This window comes from Antechinus flavipes, chromosome 4 (assembly GCF_016432865.1).
Source record: "Antechinus flavipes isolate AdamAnt ecotype Samford, QLD, Australia chromosome 4, AdamAnt_v2, whole genome shotgun sequence".
Taxonomy (NCBI): Eukaryota; Metazoa; Chordata; class Mammalia; order Dasyuromorphia; family Dasyuridae; genus Antechinus; species Antechinus flavipes.
In genome coordinates, this window is record NC_067401.1 from 181,642,459 (window position 1) to 181,667,601 (window position 25,143).

Consider the following 25,143-nt stretch of genomic DNA (forward strand, 5'->3'; position numbering starts at 1 on the left):
AGACCCGCGGAGTGCTCAAGGTCTTCTTGGAGAACGTGATCCGTGACGCCGTCACCTACACCGAGCACGCCAAGAGGAAGACTGTCACGGCCATGGACGTCGTCTACGCGCTCAAACGCCAGGGCCGCACGCTCTATGGTTTCGGCGGTTAAGGTAGTCTCCTCCGGCTTCCCGCGCCTGCACGCATACCCACAAAAGGCCCTTTTCAGGGCCGCCCATCTCTTCACCAAAGAGTTGTGCTAGTAACATTTTGGCTGCTAATGTCCACGAAGGAGTTTCTAAATGCTAGCCGTCAGACGTGAATGTCTTAAGTGGTCTTGGAGGCTCTGCACCGGGGAATTTGCACTTAAATGATTTAGAGGTCCATGTTCTGGACATCAAACGCACTATCAGCTACAGATTTCATACTGGGAAGAGGATGAATATGCATCTTTTGAAAAGAAACAGCACTGACCGCTCCCGGCCCAGTGGTTTCCAGAATTTGCCAATAGGGTTTATAAGACTCAGACTTGTTTCAAAACTGAGATAAGTATTAAGGGAGAAAGATTTATCTGTCATCTATCTTTAAAAAGTTACATTCGTTTTCTCTATTTTTACCCTCACAATATATTTTCTAATAAAAATGATTACAATAAATCCATCTAATGACAAGTGATTCGTTTTGTTTTAACCAGTTAAAAGTTGGCTGAATTCATAAGCTGAAGCAATGAACATCCAAGAAATTACACCAACTTTTATGTATGTTCCTCTCTGGTACATTCATAACTGATGTATTCAAATGAACCATTTGCAAACATTTGTTTCAAGACCTACTAGGCTGGAACTAGAAGCCGCGGCCCGAGTGTGAAGGATTTGACAAGGTAAATTTCTATTTTCTCCTTCAGGTAATAAGGGGCCACTGAAAATGAGTGACGTGCTCAAAGCCAAGCTTAAGCAGATTGACTTTCAAAAGGGCCTGGAGCCATGCACATAATACAAAAGATGTTTACCAAGTGTGGCACTTCCCACTTCCACCCTGGGTAGGGTTGTTGAAAGCTTTCTCTGGGGACTTGGGGCAATCTTTCATATTGCATGGAACAAAATGCTGGTATGATGTAATTGTGCTCTTTTGGTCACTCAGGGAAAGCCCTGACTATAAGTTCCTTTCCGGTCAGCCCGATATCAGACAGTTGTTTTATTAGAACTACAGTTTTGCCCAATAGCAGACTGTTCAGTCAAGAATCCTTCAATACTGAAAAGGCTGAACATTATATTTGCTTGGCTTCATTTAAAATATTTGCATTCCTTGTTTTGACAGGGAACGTTTAAGAAATTCTATTGGATAAAATATGATGAATCATTTTCAATGTAAAAGTAAAAATTAAATGTTTTACTTTCTAATTGGCAAGATAACAGATGTGTAACAGATCTGCAAATTCACCTTATGAGATTGCATATACTGCTCATTTTGCCATGCTAAAGCCCAGGAAAGTAAGCCAGTAAAGCCTGTCAAGGCCTAGTCTGTTCCTCTCAGAAAAAGTTGTATTTATCTCTTGTGCCTGATGCATGCTCTGTTTTTCTTGAGCAATTGCTCTGAGTGGATCAGGGTCAGAGTAAATATGAAACTTTTTGGAATGCTAAATTACCTTATAACCAGCGTTTAGAATAACTGGTACCTAGGCCTAAAACATAAAATTCCTAACAATTTCCATTTGCTAATGTCAAACTGCTCAACAAGCTGCTAGGCCACATGGTCAATGTTAACTATAACAATATTTGATGTGTCACAGTTTCCCTAATTGTTCTGTCTCAATTGCCCTGAATGATTCTGCCTCAGTTTCCCTGGTTGCAAACCCCTTTTCTGCTCATTAAAACTGACATAATTAGGGTTATGGAGATCTGACATTCCAGAAGATAAGACTCCAGATGTCCTATCTCAGATACCATATTGGCATTGTTTATATCTCTCCCAGTTAGTAAGAATTTATGGTCCTATCCCCCCAAGCTGTTAGAACTGGAGATTCCTGTTCGTCAGAGTTTGGACTCCATCCCCTGCCTTTGTTTAGCTACCAAAGCTTAGAGCCAAGGGTATATGTTTCATGGTAAATGGACATTCTTGGCTGGATGCTTTGGACATCAGCCCTGGGGGCATTGTGCCCCCAGCACAATCTCTCCTCAGAAATCCAAATAAAATATTAAAAACTCTCTAATCTCTATCTTGCCTCTGTTTCTCCTGCATTACATATTTGGATTATTCTATTACCTCAAAAGACTGAGAGCCATCACAAAACCTAGGATAATAATAATAATGAGAACAATAATAAGGATGATCATATAAGATGATAAAATTTAGACTCATCTGTCTCCAATTATACAAGACAAAACCTGTCTATTTCCTTTGAACAATTATGGCAAGCTCTATAGAAAGGTTTGCACTTATTGTCGTTATTATTAAGCTTCTTCTAGTGAACTACTAGAACCTTATGCCACACACTTCTTTCTGAATTTTTCTTTCCTATAACCTATATTATAGGTAGTATCTTTATAAACTATACATAAGTACTCTTTATTCTAGTTTTTGTTTTAGGTCACCATATCCATTATAATTTTTGTTTACCCTTAAGAATTTCTTTACGTCCGCAAACATTGTCTGGGTAAATTAATAGACCTTTTTAACATCACTAAATATCTCTTCTATAGGTTGCTCCAGAGCTCTGTTAAACACTTTCCTATAGTTTCATCTTCCTTTGTGTTTTGCAAACCACTCCAAAACACAGATAAAATCTTTTTCTTCTCACCAAATTTTCCGTGTCCAGATTAAAAATATATATTAGGTACATTGCATATTATAAGCTAATTGCATAGTATTTTAACTTTAAGATATATTAGTATGCTGTCTATTAATGTTTAACACGATTATAACAATCATGTAACCAGTATATTTTAAATTATATTAAGTGTATACACAAATTATGCACATATGTACATATATATAACTTTAATATGCGTGAAGAGAGTATTAATTTAAATTGGGCGAAGAGAAAAAGACTTTCTTCATGTTTTGGGGCGGTTTGCAGAGTAAAGAAAAGAGACTATAGGGAAGCATTTAAAGGAACCCTGGAGCAACAACTGAAGGCAAAGAGAGAGAATGCTCTCCCTTCCCAAGAGTATGTGCAGGAGGAAGGTTGGAAAGCGGGAAAACAAAAAAACTAAAACTTAAAAGACAATTCTAACAGGTTCTGCTTAAAAAGGGTGGAGAGAATAAATATCCAATTACATTGACCAGTTACTTCAATTTAATGCCGCAATGTTGTTTAACTATCCAATCAGGTTGCTCTTATCTCTATAAATAGGAAGCAAAGCACTGTTCTCATACTTCACGTTTTGGGGTCTTTCGGGTATTTTTTCCGTGGGGAGGGGCTTATTTTGCTTTTTCTGCTATGGCTCGTACCAAGCAAACCGCACGGAAGTCTACAGGAGGAAAGGCTCCCCGTAAGCAGTTGGCTACGAAGGCAGCTCGCAAGAGCGCGCCGGCTACCGGCGGCGTAAAGAAGCCTCACCGCTACCGGCCCGGTACCGTGGCTCTGCGAGAGATCCGTCGCTACCAGAAATCAACCGAACTTCTGATCCGCAAGCTGCCCTTCCAGCGACTGGTCCGTGAAATTGCGCAGGATTTCAAGACTGACCTTCGCTTCCAGAGCTCAGCTGTAATGGCCTTGCAGGAAGCTAGCGAAGCCTACCTCGTGGGCCTTTTTGAGGACACCAATCTGTGCGCCATCCACGCCAAGCGGGTAACTATTATGCCTAAGGACATCCAGCTGGCTCGCCGCATCCGCGGGGAGAGGGCTTAAAGTCAATTCGAAGACCGTTGATTCACAATTTAAAAAGGCTCTTTTCAGAGCCGCCTACTTTGTTTTAAGAAAGCTGTAATTTACTTGGAATGGCAAACCTTTTAGCATAACTATTTCTGTTCCCAGCTTTAGTATTGGGCTAGACAGCAATATCTTGAGGGACTTTTCAAAGTAGTGGGTGTGAAGCATTGCATTATCAGATGACAACTGGACTGGTAGCTTGACTGAAACTACGGGAAGGAATGGTAGCGGACCTAAAAATAAACCTAGTAGTACATTCTCAAATGTCGACAGATAAGTGAAATACAGGCTTTAGCTACATTTATATATTTAGGACAACTCATCTCCACTGGTGACTGAGAGCAATTAGAAATGGACAAAGCTCTATTTTGGAATATAATTGTAGATGTTATAAGCACATACTGCTTTTTGAGTCGAATGTTAATAGTCTACAAGTATTTGTTAATTGCCTATTAGATGCCAATTAGTTAGAACAGTCATTGATCTAAAAGAGCTAGCAATTTGAAAGAAACAATATGAACGCAATGATGTACAAAAAATAAAATTTTAAAAAAGATTATACCGTGGTCTTTCAGAAGGAAGACACTTAAGATTAAGAATTGGAAAAGGCTTTTCAAAAAATGAAACTTTATGTGAAATTGAAGGAAGCCAGGAATGACAGAGTAGAGTTGAGTTTCAGGCATGGGAACTTTTGATTAAAATGTAGAGTTGGGAGATTGTTGGAATCTTTACAAACTGCTAATTCATTAGAGTTGATCTGATCTTACAAGAAGATGTTTTGGGCCAGAACCTGAAACAAGGTACTAAGTAGAACTAATTAGTACAATGCTTGTGTTTATACCTTTTCTCATCGAAGTTCACAAGTATGCCAGATTCACAAAGTAAACTTTGTAACTTGGTGAATTCACACCTCCCTTAAAGCTCTTAGGGCCAGAGAGCACTATGGGAGAAAACCCACAATCCCATTCTCTCAGAAGAGTTAGATATAAGGCCAGTGAAGAGAGATCTATTCCAGAATATATTCCACTTGGCTAGCTGGTCGAAGAAGAGAGTTCAGTTGGTTGGAGAGGAGCACTCTGGTGCAGACACAGAGCACTTTGAGAGATTTCAGCTGAATTACTCCCTCTCCGAGGCAAGAAGGAATATTTTCCACTTGGCTGGCTGGTGGCCGAAGAAAGAGTTTTCAGAGGAAGAAGCTACCAGTCGAGAGTTCAGCGGACAACCAGATTCATCTTCATCTCACACCACTGTGGTTGGTGGCTGGGCTCCTGCACTCCCCCTACTGAGACCAAACTGGTCTGAAAGACTCACCAGAAAGCTAGCCGAGCCCCAAGTGAAGGAGACAAGAGATTCATTCCATCTTTGGGCTGGCTGGAGGCAGAAGAAAGCAGAGGCAGAGGCTGAAGGACAAAACCCTTGGATTTGGAGATATTCGGAGGGCTCTAAGCTAAACCTGCTGTGTTTTAAGAAGAACAAGAACTCCAACATTTGAACTCCAACAGGGGATGTGTACCAGAAACAGGAAGAAAGCCAATATCGCTGAATTACCAATTATGTGGACTTATGAGATGACTGGAAATGTAGGAAGAGCTTTATAACAGTCAAACATTTTTCATCAGTCCTCCAAAATCATGATCGATTTAAGGAAGTGTATGGAATGGAAAAATGAGATAAAGAACTTACAAGGATGTGTGAATGTTTTTTATTTTATTACTTCTGTATCTCCCTATGACTTAAGTGTGAGAGCTTCTATTTACTTAAATATAGGCACATTTACTTAACCTAAATTGGTGGTATTTATCAATGTCTGGCGTTGTTTAACCTATTAAACACTGTCAGCTTAGTTATCTGCTAATTTAATGTTTTCTAAAAAGCAGGTAATTTCAGGGAAAACTGAAACATTCCATTCCCACCATCATTTTTTTTTTTTTTTTTTTGACAGCGATATCCCATTAGCAGGTCCCACGCTTCTTAATGCTTTCTGATTTGTGGTGTAATCTCTTGTAATAGAACCTATAAAAACGGTATGTGTCTAGTATACTAACCTTCTGACCTTCCTGTTGTGAGTTCCTTTATTCCTCACAGCCTGGATTGCCCACCACTCACGAGTTGCTATAATAAATAAAAATCTTTTCTGTTTTTTACTTTGAATGAATTCAAAGTAGTCATTTTTTGGTAGGAGTATTTTTTGTGTGTGTCCCACACAGAAGGAAGGAAAGAAAACTGATTAATTTTAAGTAAAATTAAGAGAGGCATAGCTTCCTGGAATAAGGAATAACTTCTGGTCAGACTACATCTGTTCAATTTTGAGTAAAATAGATTAGTAAAGACACTTATAAACTAGATTACACGCAAATAAGAAATCAATAGTTTAAGGCCTTAAAAGTTCATATAAGTCTGAATAGGAAAAGAAAATGTTTATTCTGGAGAAGACTCAGGTAGACTTAGTAATCTTTGAGTACTAGAAAGGCTATCACATGGAACTAGGAATATACTTTATTTTTTCCCAAAGGCAAGAACTAGGAGCAATGACTGGAAATTTCAAATAAGCAAATTTAGATTATGCAATAAAAAGCTTCCAAAAATTAGAATAAACTCAAAATGGAATTCATTTCCTTGGAAAGTAGTACATTCAGTCTTACTGAAGATTCAAAGCAATGTTTGGATGACTTCAGTGGTGGAAATTCTTTTAAGAGGATATGAGTCATATAAGATGGCCTTTAACTACAACGTTCTGTAATTCAATCAATGCTACTTCTCTGGGTCTTAGCTGTTTCATCTGTAAAATAAAGAGATTTAATTGGATGACTTTGAAATATATAGCATCTTACTCTGTCTCCAATCTGTGACCCCTTTTGTCCTGATTCAGAATGTATCATTGCATGCATGAGATCCAAGCAGGAGTTTTATCAACTGAAGCAGGACCTCAAATGGATAATAACTCTAAAATGGGACTTACATTGTCCCTTTACAAATGCATCAACCTAAGGTAAGCAGATCATAGATTTAATGTGCTAATTATGAGTAATTTAAAGAAAAATGCAGACAGGGGATGATAAAAAAAAAAAATTTCTTTGGTGTTCAATAGCTACCCCATGTGACTTATCAGTTCCCCAACTCATAACTATTTCCTAGAATCATAATATTATGTCCCTAATTATACAAATGAAGAGAGACAAAATGACTCACCTAATTCACACAAGGTATCACTAATTATTTCACTCCCTTCCCTTGTTCAGCATATACTATCTGCCACCTATTCTCCTGGAATTAATATTAGAATCAAAATAGTCATCATATAGGGGTTCTTAGTTTATTTAACTGCTTATTACTTAATAAGACATGTTTTTAATAATAATCCACAGCCCAGATTTGAGGCATACTGAATCAAAATGATGAGGTCTGAATATGATAAAATAGAATTCCTCTTCCATATTACAATCATTCAAATACTTGAACACAATATGACATCTTCTCAATCTTTATGCTAAGAAACCCTTTGGAATGATAGCGCCTTTAGGAAAACAATAAAATCAATCAAAAAGAAACAAAATAACTACAATTATTTAGAGCAGCTAGGTTGCACAAGAGCTGGGCCTGAAGTTAGAAAGACCTGAGTTCAGGCAGCTACTTACTAGCTGTGTGACCCCTAGCAAGTTACTTAACTTGATTTTCCTCCTCTATAAAATGAAGGTGTTGTGCCATAGTTCCCTTTTATTGTCCTGAGTAAGTTTCCCTGAATTGTTCTGCCTCAGTTTCCCTGAATTGTTCTGCCTTAATCCCCCTAGTTTACAACCCCTGTCCTGATCATTAGGATTGACATAATTTAGGACTAGTTATTCTAAGATTATAAATTGTAAATGTGTAAACTCAAGATAAGGGGGAATTCAGACTTCCTGGTTCCTAAACTCCTAAATCATCAAGAATTTATGATCCTATTCCCCACTCCCCAACTTGTCAGAACCGGATTGATGGTCCCTGCCTGGAGATTTCTTCTCACTAAAGTTTGGACTTCATCCCCCTTTGTGTACCTGAGCTTGGAGCTAGTATATATTTCATTGAGAACTCACATTTGCTGATGGATGCTTGAGACATCAGCCCTGGGAGCAACATGACCCCAGCAAAATTTATCCCTCTCAGAAATCCAAATAAGATTATTAAAAACTCTCTAATCTCTATCTTGCCTCAGTTTCTCTGGCATTACAAAGGTATTAATAGTATCTTCCTCCCAGCGTTGTTGTGAAGAGCAAATGAGATCATTATAAAGTACTTATCACAGTTACTGGCACACAATATATCAAAGTTAGTTGTCATTTTTGGTATTGGTGTTATTAGTATTGATTTCCCATTTGTAAGGATACCACACAATAGAAAAATACACCATTAAATTACCCTCCCAATGGACAGGAAATTTTAAGAAAAATATATGAGCTAATGTAGCGCATATCTAGCTAGATTGTGCAATTACAGCAGTCATACTTATTGGTATGCCAAAAGGTAAAAAGTGTACACAGGCTCCCTTTAAATATGTGAAGGGCTCTGAAAAGAGCCTTTGAGTTCAAAATGAACTATAAGCTATAAGCGTCAATCAATCTAACAGAAACTCAGGAGGTTCACAAGGACATCAAAAAAGTCTTGTTAAACTCTTAATACAGTATCTAGTCTTCACTTTAAGACTTTAGATGGAAGGAAGCACTGAAAAAACTTCCTAGATTACTGTAGAAGCTTGAGTGCTCTCTGGGTAAAACCCCTTCATTTTACACGTGAAACTGAGGTCCAATATTAAGAGGGTTGTGCTAGATGACAACAGGAAACAAAGAATAAACGCATGTGCTCTGACTCAAAAGCCTTGATCATCCCACCACACAATTCCATTTCTATTAAAAAAAACAAAACAAAACACTCCTTACAAATGATAACCAGATTTGGAAAAGTTTTTCTTGCCCATAAATACATCGATCACCCAACTATTATTGTTTTAAGAGATAAAACAAGTTCTTACTTTGAGAATTAGGATAGTTATTACTGAGTGAACGATTATTCGAAGTTTGCTGGGAAGTGTTTTTGGATGGGATGTTTTGTTTGTGTGTGTGTGTGTGTGACAATTTTGGATCTCCAAAGAGACATAACATTTGTTTTTTCCCCCGACCTGAAGGAAAGCTTTGTAATAGGGCCAAGTAGGATCTGCTGCAAAACGTTCGAGTAATAGTCAATTTCATTAACTAAGACAATGCCGGCATCAGCTTCGGTACAAAAATTTTAAAAAATATTCATTTAGGGCTCCCTTTTCTAGGGCCTTCTTCTAGACTGCCTTCTTCCCGCCCTCTACTTTAAAAATTAAAGACTCACTCATTGGTTCTGATCTATTCAAATAAAGGTTTGTGAAAGTCTAATGTCTAATTGGATTTATTAAAAAAAAAAAAAAAACTATCCAAATGGGAGGGACTATGTAAATGAATGGATTCTAGCTCTACTTTTTAATTGGTTTGTTCATCAAAAGATGTTTGCAACCAATCAAGCAGCATCATTTACTCTACCTCTTGAAGGTATAAGTTGCTGCGCCGTACCTATTACAGTCTCTTTTCCTGTTATAGGGAAGCACTGTTTTTGTATCTGTACTTTTGCCAACAACATTTTAGGAAACATTTGGCGTATTGCTTTTTGAACATGTCTGGCCGCGGAAAGCAGGGAGGCAAGGCTCGCGCCAAGGCTAAGACTCGTTCCTCCCGTGCTGGCCTGCAATTCCCAGTTGGCCGCGTACATCGTTTGCTTCGCAAGGGCAATTATTCCGAGCGGGTCGGGGCTGGAGCGCCGGTGTATTTGGCTGCGGTGCTGGAGTACCTCACTGCTGAAATTTTGGAATTGGCTGGTAATGCTGCCCGCGACAACAAGAAAACGCGTATCATCCCACGTCATCTTCAGCTAGCTATTCGCAACGATGAAGAGCTCAATAAGCTACTGGGTAAAGTCACTATTGCCCAGGGCGGCGTCCTGCCCAACATCCAGGCTGTGCTGCTGCCGAAGAAAACCGAGAGTCACCACAAAGCTAAGGGCAAGTAAGACTGCCCGATTCTACTGTGGAGATCTGTAGAACTCAGCATTTTGAACCCAAAGGCTCTTTTAAGAGCCCCTCACATGGACAAAGGGAGCTTATGCACGCTTAAGTTTACAGTGATACCGTAAAGATAACTATTTGTCGTATAATCCTTAGTCGGGTTGAGGGTGGGAGGGGCGGGATAAGGGTACAGGAAAAAGATCTGTAACGATTAAATATCCTGCCTGACAAATTGTCCCACCCTAAAAGTAACACAAAGACAATGGAGCTGGACAGGATGCTGTTTAGTTACACAGGCTTGCTCGGCTGTCTGATCCTGTTAACAGGAATTTTCTTTGCCAAAATGTAGTGATTTGCTATTCGCTTCTTTAGTTGATTAGGAACGGAGATTTTATTTCAAAAGGGTAAGTCTTCGTGATTTTTAAGGCACCGCACTTTGGCCGCTGCGCCACCTACCTGTGCTGGGAGGAGTGTTGAATATGTAACCTATAAAGGGTTTCTTAACAGTTTGCCGCGAATCGCTTTTGAAGGTCACAGACTTGACTCATTCAGAAATAGGCAAATGTATATTAAGCGCCTTTTTGACACTCACAGCATCATCTTAGAAAGGAAACAAGTTTTGAGTTCCACAGGAAATGCCGTAACCCAGGTTTCCTGATTTCTAGAACTTTTTTTTTTTTTTTGCTAAGACTGTGGCCAAAGTTCCTGTACTCTTAAAGAATATCAGACCTAATGGCATAACATTTAGAAAGGTGACCCTCAGTTCACAGTAACACTAACTTGGAGCTAATTGTTGCCAGTAGCCCCACATCTCTCTGCATTAGACGGAAGTTCGGCCTTGGAGGAATTGATAGAATAGTGGATTTTGCCTCAACTGCTCTGTGACTAGAGCCTTAGTGATATCTGTCAGCAACAAGCTCTTGCTTCTCACCTCTGACTTCAGTCCTGCCAGCAGCTGTCTCTGCTAAGTCACTTCTCATCTTAACATTTGTATCTCTAAAATTGATCCTTTGATATAAATCTTTTTTTTGAAATGTTGAGGCGAAAAGTTGAAAATTCAAATTCTATCGAAACATTCCGAAGTCATGCAGAGAAAACAAAAAATCCTGTTGCTTTCAATACTTGGAGAAAAATTCAGCCAAGTATAGAAATTGAAAGTCAAGTTGATGCAACTCCCAGCTGAGGAAAATTCTCTTTACCGATGCATGTCAACTTTTCTGAAATTTATTAAGTAACTTGCTCAGGGTAATGCAGTTAGGCCCTTAAGTGTCTGACGGCATTTTTGAACTTAGGCCCTTAAGTGTCTGACGGCATTTTTGAACTCAGATCCTCCTGACTTCAGAGCTGCTGCTCTATCCACTGCACCACTTAGCTCCTCCGAAATTTGTATTCTTAATACCGTGTTTCCCCGATAATAAGACCTATCCCTAAAATAAGCCCTCCCCTTACTGTGTAAGATTCCTCTAAAATAAGCCCTATTGAGATTGCTACAGGTGATCCCCTGCGCTACACGCTACGTTACGGTACCCTCTGTATGTACTGTCCCCCGTCTACCTTCCTCCCCGTACTTCCTCTCCTCCCCCCTCCCTCCCTCTCTGCGTTCCAAACTGCATCCAATCAGAGCTGCAGCAGTGAGCGCATCATCCTGTTCTTCCCCAGTGATTGCTTGCTGGCGCCATTGAGAGCAGGACCGCGGAGGAGAGCTGAGGCAGGACAACATAAAAACCTGGTATGTAAGCGGGAGTGAGGGGGCATGATGGAGGATAAAAGAAGAACTCAGCCAGCACTCACCGCGCTAAAGAAGTGAAGAACTTCCTTGCAGAGAGAAGAATAGATCAAGTAATGATTCCTGCAGGAATGACTGCCTATCTCCAGACCCTTGATATTGCAATAAACAAGCCATTCAAGGACCATTTGCGCATGGAAGTCAATGACTACATTGAAAATAGAATGGAAAGAAATCAGCGAGGAAACTTTGTAAAGCCCTGTCTGCAAGAAGTCGTGACTTGGGTGAAGAAGTCATGGTACAAAATTACTGACAGCTGTGTCACCAAGGCACCACGAGCAGGTTACCTGGACAAGACATGTTCATTTAAAGAGAGCTATATTGCTGGACATGACAGATTGGGTCCACTTCTTCTGAAGGAAATAGAGGCACAAAATATCCAGGACGGAATTCAGAGTATGGACACTTATGACGATGTTGTTGAAGAAGATGACATGATCATTATTGAATAAAGGTACTTTTTTTTATTCACATTTACCTGTTTATTAAAATTGCTGTCAATGTTCATTAAAATAAGCCCTCCCCTGAAAATAAGCCCTCTGGTGTTTTTCTGTCCAAAAAAATTTATAAGACAGGGTCTTATTATCGGGGAAACATGGGTAGTACAGATCTTTTGCTCAGGCTCACATGGCCACTCAGGAGTATAGCTGTCTTGAACCTAAATCTGGGTTCAGAGATCAGTTCTCTAGCCAAAGATGTCTCTCCTATGTAACACAAAAATAAGGATCATGATATTGGAGTTTTCTATCTGTCTTGGAAAATTCCCATTCAAAAGTGAAAAACAATGTTCCAATGTTCCCAATCCTGATTCAGAAAAATCACCATACCTGAAAGTCATTAAAACACTTATCAGTTGTACTTGTTTGGGAGAAACATAGTTGAGGAGGAAGAAAGGGGGAATATAGTATAATATAGGATGAAAAGATGTCTATTTCAGCATCTGCTAAAGAAGTAATGTTTTGTGTCCTAATTTTAACAATAATAAATTATATCACTTTGGATAACTTTCTTTTTTGTTCAATACCACCAGTTTATTATAAGAAAACTAAGTTACATTTCAGCCCTATATTATATCTATACCTAAATCATTCTACACTGCTCTGTTCACCTAAATTTTGCATCATATGCTGCACACACATAAGCAAAAAAGGAGAATTTGAGTATTTTTACCAGGGGGCAAATATTTCTTACATATTTTATAATTACAAGACTAGATCTAAAATAGTATTCTTTACATTGTAGTTGCTTGATTAAATATTTATTATGGATATATGGGCTACATCAGAGAGTGTTAGAAATTTGCTCTTAGTGTGCATGGGAAGTAGACACCTTGGCTTTGATATGTCCAGACTTGGAAAACATCTTTGACTCTGTAATGATGGATAAATTGAGGCAAAATAGAGATATCAGAGAGTTTTTAATATTTTATTTGGATTTCAGAGAGGAAGAGATTTTCTGGGACCAAAGTATCCATTTTGGTCCCAGGGCTGATGTCTCAAAGCATTCAGCAGCAGCATCAAATATTATAATGTTTGAGCTAGCTTTCTGGAGGTCCTTCAGATGGGCCTTGGTCTCAGCAGGATAGACACCATGAGAATGGTCAGGAATAAAGTCTAGAATCTTTATTCTGGCCCAGTCTTGACCTTAATGGAGGAGTGCAGGAGGCAGGAGAGCCACCAGGAGGATGGTCAAAAATAGAATGTCTCTTTTCCAGTCTTCCTCAGTTCTTAAATACCCTATTACAATTACATCATTACAGCATACTGATTATGTGTGAACTAGAGAATCATTCTATCACCATGCTAAGTACTAAGTATATGTATACTAGAAAACTATCATCTCATTAATTCCACTGAGTTAATACCTTATTGTATCGTTGTTTCAAGTATATTTCTCCAAAGTTCCAGCCCTTTATAGAATGTGAGATTGCAATGGTTTTTATATATATGGTTCCAAGATCAGGAGAGAAAGGGGTGGTATCCAAACACTGGTAAACCTGGGATTTTCCAGAAACAGACCATCAATCTGGTTCTGACAAAATGGGGGTGAGGACCATAAATTCTTGATAATTTAGGAGAATTTAAAGAGCCAGAATGTCTGAACTCCCCTTTGTCTTGAGATTACACATTTACAATACACATTTACCTTAGAGTAGCCAGCCCTAAGTTATATCAGTCCTAATGGTTGTTGGGGGAGGGGAGATTGCAACCAGGAAGATTGAAGCAGAACAATTCAAAGGAACTGAGGCAGGACAATACAAGAAAACTGTGGCCCAACAACTCATGAGTATTGATGAAGACCGGCTCCAACTTAGTCAAGTTACTATATACAGGGTATACAGGAAGGAGGGACTCGCTACCAAGAAACTTTGTCCCTAAATGTTTTTTATAAACATCCTCTAAAGATTTTCTCATTCATGTGTCTTCTTTTTAATTACATATTTTACAACATGTAGTAAGATTTCATGAAAGAAAGTATTATCCTCTATATTTTCCAGAAGAAATAATAACCTTTGTTATTTATTGGGTATAATAGTGTACCTAGAGTCAAAGGAAACAAAGATTTGAAATCTTCCTCATGACATTTAATGATCATGATGGTATAGAAATGATAATTACTACTACTAGTAGTAGTAGGACTATTATTACTACTTTTGCTGCTGCTGTTGCTGCTACTTCCTGTAATGTTCTTAGTTCAATTTTCTTGGGATCTTTGGGAGTAGCCTTCGTTTCAGTCAGTAATCACCCAGAGAATAGTCAAGGGTTAAATTCCAAATCCTTTATTGTCTCCTTCAAAGTCTTGTCTCCTTGCCTAGGGCTTCAGCCAGCTTTCTTAGAGGCCTTCTTGAATCTTGGTTTCTGTGAAGAAACTAAAGAGGAGAGCCTGCAACCAAGGTGGTGTGAGATGGGATGAATGAATCTGAGTCCAAGGGCTTGTGCTTCAGTCTCCAATCTGCTTGTCTTCTCTAGCGCTCTCTCTCTCTCTCTCTCTCTCTCTTTGAATCTCTCTCTCTCTCTCTCTGAATCTCTCAGTCCTGGAGCCTGACTGAAGATCTAATTGAATCTCTCTCCTTCGTTCTGAGAGCTTGAGCTACCACCCCCAGTCCTTTGTCTTCTCTGCCTCTGAATGAACCTAGCTGAGGTTCCCAACTCTTATGCTCTACATTGAGTATAAACCAATCATTATATCACTAGTAAACCATTATTTGTTGTAAGATTAAATCAATCATACTGAACTTAGAAAACTATTAAGCACCATGCTAAACTAGATAACCAATGTCTCATCAATTCTAACTAACAATAGTTAATACCTTGTAAGAATCCTTGTTTCATGTTCAGAGTTCTGGCCCTTAACAACTTTCCCCACTATCATCATTACTGCTGCTGCTGCTGCTATCACTACCATCACTTACTACTATTAGTACTACTACCACCACCACCACCATCAGCAACACCAGTACTACTACCACCATTACTACTACCTTTATCTTAATCTTAAATCTCTTCCTGTCTATTAGTTGCTTCCCTGTTGCCTAAAACATGACTATGTCTCTCCTACTCTTAGAATAATATTCTCTTTGTCTCTTCCTAATAACATTAACCTGTATTTCTCTTCCCTTTGAAAGGACCTCTACTTCCTGTCTTCTCATTATCTTCTTAACTCTCTGAAATCTGATACCCTGCCTTATCAATTAAATGAAACTACTCTCTCCAACGTTATCAATGATTTCTCAATTGCCAAATTTTATGCCCTTTTCTCAATCTTTTCATCTTGCTTGATCTTCTGGCCAGCCTTTGCCACTATTTATTAATCACAGTGCTCTCCTTTAAAACTTTCTTTTCCAAGTATTTTGACACTGCTATTTCTTGCTTCTGCAAACTGTCAGCTCCTTCTTAATCTGCTTTGCTGGATCTTCATCCAGGTTACATCTCATAACCACTGGTGTAACTGTTCTAGACTGTCTTTTCATATCCCCATATGCTGTTTTGCTTGATGATCTCCTCTCCCAATAAATCAGTTTCCTTTATGCTTATGCAGATGATTTTCAGATCTATTTGTACAACCCTAACTTCTCTTTTTATTTCCAAATTTAAATATCCCACTGTTTATTGAACTAGATTTCTTAGACATCTTAAATTCATTGTATTCAAAATCAAAGTTATCTTTCCCTTCAAATCATCCTTTCTTCCTAACTTCCCTGTTACTACCAACTAGCTATACTAAAAAATCTGAATTATCTTTGATATGAGTAAAAAAAGGTCAATTTCATCAACTCCCAAGTCCTACCACCAGAATATTTCTAGCATGCATTCTTTCCTTTCCATTAGATCAAAACCTATTTTTTTATCTTCTTGAAGAAGTAATTTCTACGTTATTTTCACCTCCCTTCTTATTTCCACCTTTCTTTTACAATGCTGCCTGATTAATCCTTATAAACAACAAGATATAATTTATTTTCAAAAAATCCATATGGTTGAATCATGTTTCCTCTTTTTTTGTGAAAGTAAAAAAAAAATCAAAAGAAAAAAGCTGTTATACTATGAGTTCTTATTTTTAATTATATAAATTAGGTTCTGAGGATTTGAAAGGAAGATAATGGTTTTTGTAGGTATAATATACATATATCCATTTCTGCCCATCTGAAGTGTGAAAGATTCACCATATTTATTATTAGCACTATTATAGAAATCCATGAAAATGCAATGGTAATATATGCAACCTTAGTACAACACTTCACTTGTGCTTCCTTCTCCTCCTTCAAGGTTACTACAAGTTTGAAGCAAATTGTAGATATGGGTCATGATCTTCTCACAAACTCCTACCAATGTTTTGGTATTTTGTTGTTTTTTACTAACCCCATCTCCAGTCATATTGATTTATACCTTGCCAATGGATCCAGACAAAGTGACCTCACACAGCCCTTTCTCACTTACATACAATTCATATGCTTGTCATGGCATCAACTCTCTGATATCATGGTCCTCTTCAAGAATGAAGGACAAACTGTAAGGAATGACCAGCAGGATGAATACAGAGAGGCTTGGAGAGACCTACATGGACTGATGCTAAGTGAGATGAGCAGAACCAGGAGATCATTATACACTTCGACAAAGATATTGTATGAGGATGTATTATGATGGAAGTGGATTTCTATGACAAAGAGACCTAACTGAGTTTCAATGGATAAATGATGGACAGATACAGCTACACCCAAAGGAACACTGGGAAACGAATGTGAACTATTTGCATTTTTGATTTTCTTCCCGAGTTATTTTTACCTTCTGAATCCAATTCTCCCTGTGCCACAGGAGAACTGTTCGGTTCTGCAAATATGTATTGTATCTAGGATATACTGCAACATATTTAACATATATAGGACTGCTTGCCATCTTGGGGGGGTGAGGTGGAGGGAGGGAGGGGAAAAAACGAAACATAAGCGAGTGCAAGGGGTAATGTTGTAAAAAATTACCCTGGCATGGATTCTGTCAATACAAAGTTATTATTAAATAAAATAAAATTAAAATAAAAAAATTAAAAAAAAAAAAAGAATGAAGGACAAGCAATAACAGTTCTCTTGTTGTACAGGAAGAGTTGGATTCAGAAGGTAAAACTAACCTGGGAAAACAGTTTACATTCATTTCCCAGTGTTCTTTCTTTGGGTGTAGATGCTTCTGTCCATCATTGATCAATTGAAACTGAGTTAGATCTTCTCTTTGTCGGAGAAATCCACTTCCATCAGAATACATCCTCTCTTTGTTGAAGAAATCCACTTCCATTAGAATACATCCTCATACAGTATTGTTGAAGTATATAATGATCTCCTGGTTCTGCTCATTTCACTTAGCATCAGTTCATGTAAGTCTCTCCAAGCCTCTCTGTATTCATCCTGTAGATCATTTCTTACAGAACAATAATATTCCATAACATGCATATACCACAATGGGCATCCATTCATTTTCCAGTTTCTAGCCACTACAAACAGGGCTACCACAAACATTTTGGTGCATACAGGTTTCTTTCCCTTCTTTAAGATCTCTTTGGGATATAAGTCCAGTAGTAGCACTGCCTGATCAAAGGGTATGCACAGTTTAATAACTTTTTGCTGCCTCCGTTTTCATAAATTGTCCTGCCTATTTCCCTAAGGCGTTCTGCCTCAGTTTCCTTGAATTGTTCCGCCTCAATCTTCCTAGTTGCAATCCCCTTTCCTCTTATTAGAACAGAGATAATTAGGGCTGTGGAGATCTGGCATTCCAAAAGATGAAGACTCCAGATGTCCTATATCAGATACCTAACTGGCATTGTCTATATCTCTAAGTTTCAGACTTCCTGGATTTAGTTGGACATCTCCTAAATCCTCCCAATTTGTTAGAATTTATGGTCCTACCTCCAACATTCAGAACTGGATTGATGGTCCCTGCCTGGAGATTCCTGCTTACCAGAGTTTGGAGTCCATCCCCTCTCTCCCCACTTTGTTTAGCTACTCGAGCTTGGAGCTGGGTGTGTATATATATGTCACTGAGAACTCACATTCCTTGCTGGATGCTTTGGACATCAGCCCTGAGGGCATCATGCCCCCAGCACAATCTTTCCCTTTCAGAAATCCAAATAAAATACTAAAAATTCTCTAATCTCTATCTTGTCTCAGTTTCTCCAGCATTATACAACATCCTGATTACCATTACTCTAGCATAGGCCCTCATCACCTCATCCTAGGTTATTACAATGAGGCAGCCTGCTGGTGGGGCTGCCTGCCTCAAGCCTCTCCTCTTTCTAGTTCATTCTCCAATCAGTTACCAGAGGTTTTTCTAAAACATAGGTGTGACAATGTCACTTCACCACCCTGTCTCCAGGAGCAAATACACAATACTATGTTTGGCATTTAATTTTCTTCATAACCTGGACCATTCTTCCCTTTCTAGCCTTCTTATACCTTACTCTCTGCTAGACTCTTTGAACTAGTAACACTAGCTTCCCAAGGTTATTAGTCAAATGAGGAAGTATATATTTTGTCCCTTTTTCTAAGAGAGGAAACTGGAACATTTTATGGGAAAGAACCTAGAGTATATAGCTATGTGAGTGTGCAAATACAAAGGACAAGTTCCTCTCTGATAACCCCAGAGTTAATTAGCAAGACAAAGGCTCCCTGTTGCAATCATGTCAAGTCCTCTGCAGTTCCAGAGCATCTCAGCCAGAGAATCCAGTATAAGATAGACCGTTCACTGTGAGTTAGGTGGTCTGCAGTCCTTTGTGCATTTAACTCAGCCTCTACTTATAGAGCAACAAGGCTCAAGACAGTAATGCTGCCCATTCAGAGGGACAACCCATTCCAGGGAGAAGAATGAGGCTTGGAGTAGCACCACCTGTCCCTGCCTAGATAAACAGAGAGGGCTTCAGAAAGGAACCAGATTTCTGAGCAGAGTGTCAAGAGCATGCAAGGTTAGATCAAGGCAGGCAAACCCCAAACTTTTACAGGCCCAATACCAAATTGCAAGTCCTTTGAGAATGCTGAAATACTAATTAAGGAACTGGGGTTCCAGGAGTAGAGAAACAGATCAGAGAGACTGCCAGTCCCAAGATAGGTGTCTGATTTCTTACTGTTCCTAAAAATTAATCCCCAAACTGAGTCTGCCAGGGCAATTCCAATAGCATAAGGGATTTCAAAGTTAAAGCATAACCAGCAAATCATAGTCCAGTAAATTTAAGCCAAGGAGTAAAAATGAAAAGGACTGTTTAAAACACTTCCAATTCAATCTGAACTAGTGAGATGGAGCAGAAGTGCCTAAAACAAAGTGAATAGGAACTAGGGGTTCCCATTCTTTCAGGTACTTTGAGAAAAATTCAGTTTCCCTAATTTCCTATGTCTTCCTCTTTTTTTTTCTCATAGAAAGGAATTATCAAATAACCATCCCACATATAAATCCCAAGAGTGAATCAAAATTCCTATACATAACAGACTAGTACAGTAAGCTTCCTAAAAATCCCTCAAACATAACAGTAATAGTTACAGTTTTACAAATCCCATCCCAAATCTTAAACACACAGTAATAGATGACCCAAGCAAGATTTAACAGTCATTCATCAACCATTCCCAAAGTCCCCCATATCAGTCCAAAGTACACTAGAAGCAGGGTCCATGATCTCATTCAAAAACTGCTTCAGGATGTGAAATGGTCAGAGGTTCTCATTCCATGCAGGGGATGGGTGTGCCATGCTAACAATCAAAGCTGATCAAAGCTGATCTAGGTCCCAGAAGCAAGTCAATATCTGTAATTTGACCAAAATCTAGAACAACAACAACAACAACAACAAAAACACAAATCTAACAAAAAAAGGTTAGAACAGACTGAGATGGAAAGATTGATCCACAAAACTGCTACAAGATTTGGAGAGGCCAAAATAGATTGACCAGCAGCTTGCTATGTGAAGAGATGAGTGATGTTTTTTTTTTTCCTTTAAAATATAAGATCGTTCTCTGAACAGGTTTCTTGGGGGAGGTTTTCTGGAGGCAACCTTAGTTTCAGTTAAAAGTAATAATCACCCAAATGCAGCCAGGTGTTAAAAGTTCAGATCTTTTATTGCTTCCTCCAAAATAGCCCAGTTAGTTTTTCTTAGAGGCCTATGCTTTCTTCAGCCTCCAGCCAGCACAAAGGTGGAAGATGGAATGAATCTGACTTCTCTAGCTCAACTCCAAATGTCTCCAGCCAGCACCAAGGTGAAAGTTGGAAATGAAGCTCTCTTGCCTCCGACAGAGGGCTTGTGGGCTTCCTCCCAGAGTGCTCCTCTCCGATCCCTTGCAATGTTTCAAAGTAACTCACTTGACTGGCTCCCTGAAGCTCTATTTATGCTCCTTCTCCGAGAGTGAGATTGTGGGTTTCCTCCCAGAATGCTCTCTGGCCCTAACAGCTTCCAAGGGAGGTGTGAATTCACAAAGTTGCAAGGTTAACTTTGTGACTCTCCCATACTTGTAAACTCCAATGAGTAAAGGCGTGAACATAAGCATTGTTTCTCAGTTCCACTTAGTACCTTATTTCTTCTGGCCCATAACGTCTTCTTGTAGGATCAGATCCATCATACTTAACCATGCTAAATTAGATAATTATTGTCTCTATCAACTCTAATGACTTAACAATTTGTAAAGATTCCAACAACAGGACAGGCAAAGGGCTTAGTCTCAAGTCTCAACAGCAGTTAGGTTTCACAGACCACTGTTAATTGTCCTCTTATCATTTAGAAACCTTAAAAAAAACAAAACACAAATATCCAGTAACAGACAGATAACCAGGCTAAATACTTATTTGCCCAAGTATTTAGGATATAACCTATACAGCCTGACTGAACCATATAATCAGACGGAAAATAGCAAGGTATGGCATAATTGAATTGCATTAACAATTCTATTGACCATTGCTCTGATCATAGAAATCAGTTATAGGAGAAAAAAAAATGCAAGAACATAACTATAACATAACATAAGCAGTCAAAACTCAACCTTTAGCACATACAGGACAGGATAAAATAGCTTTAACCCAGTTTTATTCCAATCAATTGTCCTACTGTCAGAGAAGGGAGTTTTAAAACTCCCAAATAGCATTAATTAATTAACTATAAGCCCAAGAAATTTTACCTTCAGTAACAAATTCCATTAATCAAATTTCAGATAAATCCTAAACAAATATTTACCATAATCTTATAGTGATGACAGTAAGAAATCTGTCCCAGTAAGTTCACAACTTAGAACAATTATCATGTCTAAGTAGATGTTACATAAGTGAACATTATACATACAAATCATTTTGCTTTTAAAATACCCAATACCTAGACAAACATCCCAAATTGCACATTTTCTATAATAGAAACATTTTCTTTTTTAAATTTTTTTTTATTTTCATATAAAATAAAAATGTTTTTTTTTATTTTTTATTTAATGATTACTTTATAATGACAACATTATTCCTTGCACTCGTTTCTTTTCCGATTTTTTTTCCCCCTCCCTCCCTCCACCCCCTCCCCTAGATGGCAAGCAGTCCTTTATATGTTGGATATGTTGCAGTATATCCTAGATACAATATATGTTTGCAGAGCCGAACAGTTCTCTTGTTGCATAGGGAGAATTGGATTCAGAAGGTATAAATAACCCGGGAAGAAAAACTAAAATGCAGATAGTTCACATTTGTTTCCCAGTGTTCGTTCTTTGGGTGTAGCTGCTTATGTCCGTCATTTATCAATTGAAACTTAGTTAGGTCTCTTTGTCAAAGAAATCCACTTCCATCAAAATATGTCCTCATACAGTATCGTTGTCGAAGTGTATAATGATCTCCTGGTTCTGCTCATTTCACTTAGCATCAGTTCATGTAAGTCTCGCCAGTCCTCTCTGTATTCATCCTGCTGGTCATTTCTTACAGAACAATAATATTCCATAACATTCATATACCACAATTTACCCAGCCATTCTCCAATTGATGGGCATCCATTCATTTTCCAGTTTCTAGCCACTACAAATAGGGCTGCTACAAACATTTTGGCACATACAGGTCCCTTTCCCTTCTTTAGTATTTCTTTGGGATATAAGCCCAATAGAAACACTGCTGGATCAAAGGGTATGCACAATTTGATAATTTTTTGGGCATAATTCCAGATTGCTCTCCAGAATGGTTGGATTCGTTCACAACTCCACCAACAATGCATTAGTGTCCCAGTTTTCCTGCATCCCCTCCAACATTCATCATTATTTTTTCCTGTCATCTTAGCCAATCTGACAGGTGTGTAGTGGTATCTCAGAGTTGTCTTAATTTGCATTTCTCTGATCAATAATGATTTGGAACACTCTTTCATATGAGTGGTAATAGTTTCAATTTCATCCTCTGAAAATTGTCTGTTCATATCCTTTGACCATTTATCAATTGGAGAATGGCTTGATTTCTTATAAATTTGAGTCAGTTCTCTATATATTTTAGAAATGAGGCCTTTATCAGAACCTTTAACTGTGAAGATGTTTTCCCAGTTTGTTGCTTCCCTTCTAATCTTTTTTGCATTAGTTTTGTTTGTACAAAGGCTTTTTAATTTGATGTAATCAAAATTTTCTATTTTGTGATCAGTAATGGTCTCTAGTTCATCTTTGGTCACAAATTTCTTTCTCCTCCACAAGTCTGAGAGATAAACTATTCTATGTTCCTCTAATTTATTTATAATCTTGTTCTTTATGCCTAGGTCATGGACCCATTTTGATCTTATCTTGGTATATGGTGTTAGGTGTGGGTCCATGCCTAATTTCTGCCATACTAATTTCCAATTATCCCAGCAGTTTTTATCAAATAATGAATTCTTTTCCCAGAAGTTAGGGGCTTTGGGTTTGTCAAACACTAGATTGCTATAGTTGACTATTCTGTCTTGTGAACCTAACCTTTTCCACTGATCCACTAATCTATTTCTTAGCCAATACCAAATGGTTTTGGTGACTGCTGCTTTATAATATAATTTTAGATCAGGTACAGCTAGGCCACCTTCATTTGATTTTTTTTTTTCATTAATTCCCTTGAGATTCTCGACTTTTTATTGTTCCATATGAATTTTGTTGTTATTTTTTCTAGATCATTAAAATATTTTCTTGGAAGTCTGATTGGTATAGCGCTAAATAAATAGATTAGTTTAGGGAGTATTGTCATCTTTATTATGTTCGCTCGGCCGATCCAAGAGCACTTAATATTTTTCCAATTATTTAAGTCTGACTTTATTTGTGTGGAGACTTTTTTATAATTTTGCTCATATAATTCCTGACTTTCCTTTGGTAGATAGATTCCCAAATATTTTATGGTATCAACAGTTATTCTGAATGGAATTTCTCTTTGTATCTCTTGCTGTTGAGTTTTGTTGGAGATCTATAAAAATGCTGAGGATTTATGGGGATTTATTTTGTAGCCAGCTACTTTGCTAAAATTATGAATTATTTCTAATAGCTTTTTAGTAGAATCTCTGGGGTTCTCTAGATATACCATCATATCATCTGCAAAGAGTGATAGTTTGGTTTCTTCATTGCCTACTCTAATTCCTTTAATATCTTTCTCGACTCTTATGGCCGAGGCTAGTGTTTCTAATATGATATTAAATAATAATGGTGATAGTGGGCAACCTTGCTTCACTCCAGATCTTACTGGGAAAGGTTCCAGTTTTTCTCCATTGCATATGATGCTTACTGATGGTTTTAAATATATGCTCCTGACTATTTTAAGGAAAAGTCCATTTATTCCTATGCTCTCAAGTGTTTTTATTAGGAATGGATGTTGGATTTTATCAAATGCTTTTTCTGCATCTATTGAGATGATCATATGGTTTTTGTTTGTTTGGTTATTGATATAGTCAATTATGCTAATAGTTTTCCTAATATTGAACCAACCCTGCATTCCTGGTATAAATCCTACTTGGTCATAGTGTATTATCCTGGGGATGATTTTCTGTAATCTTTTTGCTAATATTTTATTTAAGATTTTAGCATCAATATTCATTAGGGAGATTGGTCTATAATTTTCTTTCTCTGTTTTCAGCCTACCTGGTTTAGGTATCAGTACCATGTCTGTGTCATAAAAGGAGTTTGGTAGGACTCCTTCGATCCCTATTTTTTCAAATAGTTTATTTAGCATTGGAGTTAATTGTTCTTTAAATGTTTGGTAGAATTCACATGTAAATCCATCTGGTCCTGGGGATTTTTTCTTAGGGAGTTGATTGATAGTTTGTTCTATTTCTTTTTCTGAGATGGGACTGTTTAGGATATTTACTTCTTCCTCTGTTAGTTTGGGCAAGCTATATTTTTGGGGGTATTTTTCTATTTCATTTAAGTTGTCGAATTTATTGGCATAAAGTTGAGCAAAGTAACTCCTAATTATTGTTCTAATTTCCTCTTCATTACTGGTGAGTTCTCCCTTTTCATTTTTAAGACTAACAATTTGATTTTCCTCTTTCCTTTTTTTAATCAGATTTACTAAGGGTTTGTCTATTTTGTTGGTTTTTTCATAGAACAAACTCTTAGTTTTATTAATCATTTCGATAGTTTTTTTACTTTCAATTTTATTGATCTCTCCTTTTATTTTTAGAATTTCAAGTTTAGTGTTTGAGTGGGGGTTTTTAATTTGTTCCTTTTCTAGCATTTTTAGTTGCAAACCCAATTCATTGATCTTCTCTTTCTCTATTTTATACAAATAGGCCTCTAGAGATATGAAATTTCCCCTTATTACCGCTTTGGCTGCATCCCATACATTTTGGTATGATGTCTCATTATTATCGTTTTCTTGTGTGAAGTTATTAATTATGTCTATGATTTGCTGTTTCACCCAATCATTCTTTAGCATGAGATTATTTAGTTTCCAATTATTTTTTGGTCTATTTCCCCCTGGTTTTTTGTTGAATGTAATTTTCATTGCATCGTGGTCTGAAAAGGATGCATTTACTATTTCTGCCTT

General features: G+C 37.8%; 2 protein-coding genes across 2 annotated transcripts in view; both read left to right on the plus strand.

Annotated features, from left to right (window-relative positions):
• The first annotated feature begins 2,253 nt into the window (after positions 1 to 2,253).
• Positions 2,254 to 25,143, plus strand: part of LOC127561415 (uncharacterized) — a 34,783-nt gene continuing 11,893 nt past the window's right edge. The window contains exons 1-2 of the mRNA XM_051996664.1: positions 2,254 to 3,824; positions 9,540 to 9,907. Coding sequence (XP_051852624.1) covers positions 3,420 to 3,824; positions 9,540 to 9,907 — 773 coding nt within the window. The 5' untranslated portion in view covers positions 2,254 to 3,419. The remainder of the gene's footprint in view (positions 3,825 to 9,539; positions 9,908 to 25,143) is intronic.
• Positions 9,410 to 9,985, plus strand: LOC127560813 (histone H2A type 1-D). The gene has a single exon (XM_051995690.1). The coding sequence runs from the start codon at positions 9,519 to 9,521 to the stop codon at positions 9,909 to 9,911; it is 393 nt and encodes a 130-aa protein (XP_051851650.1). The 5' UTR covers positions 9,410 to 9,518; the 3' UTR covers positions 9,912 to 9,985.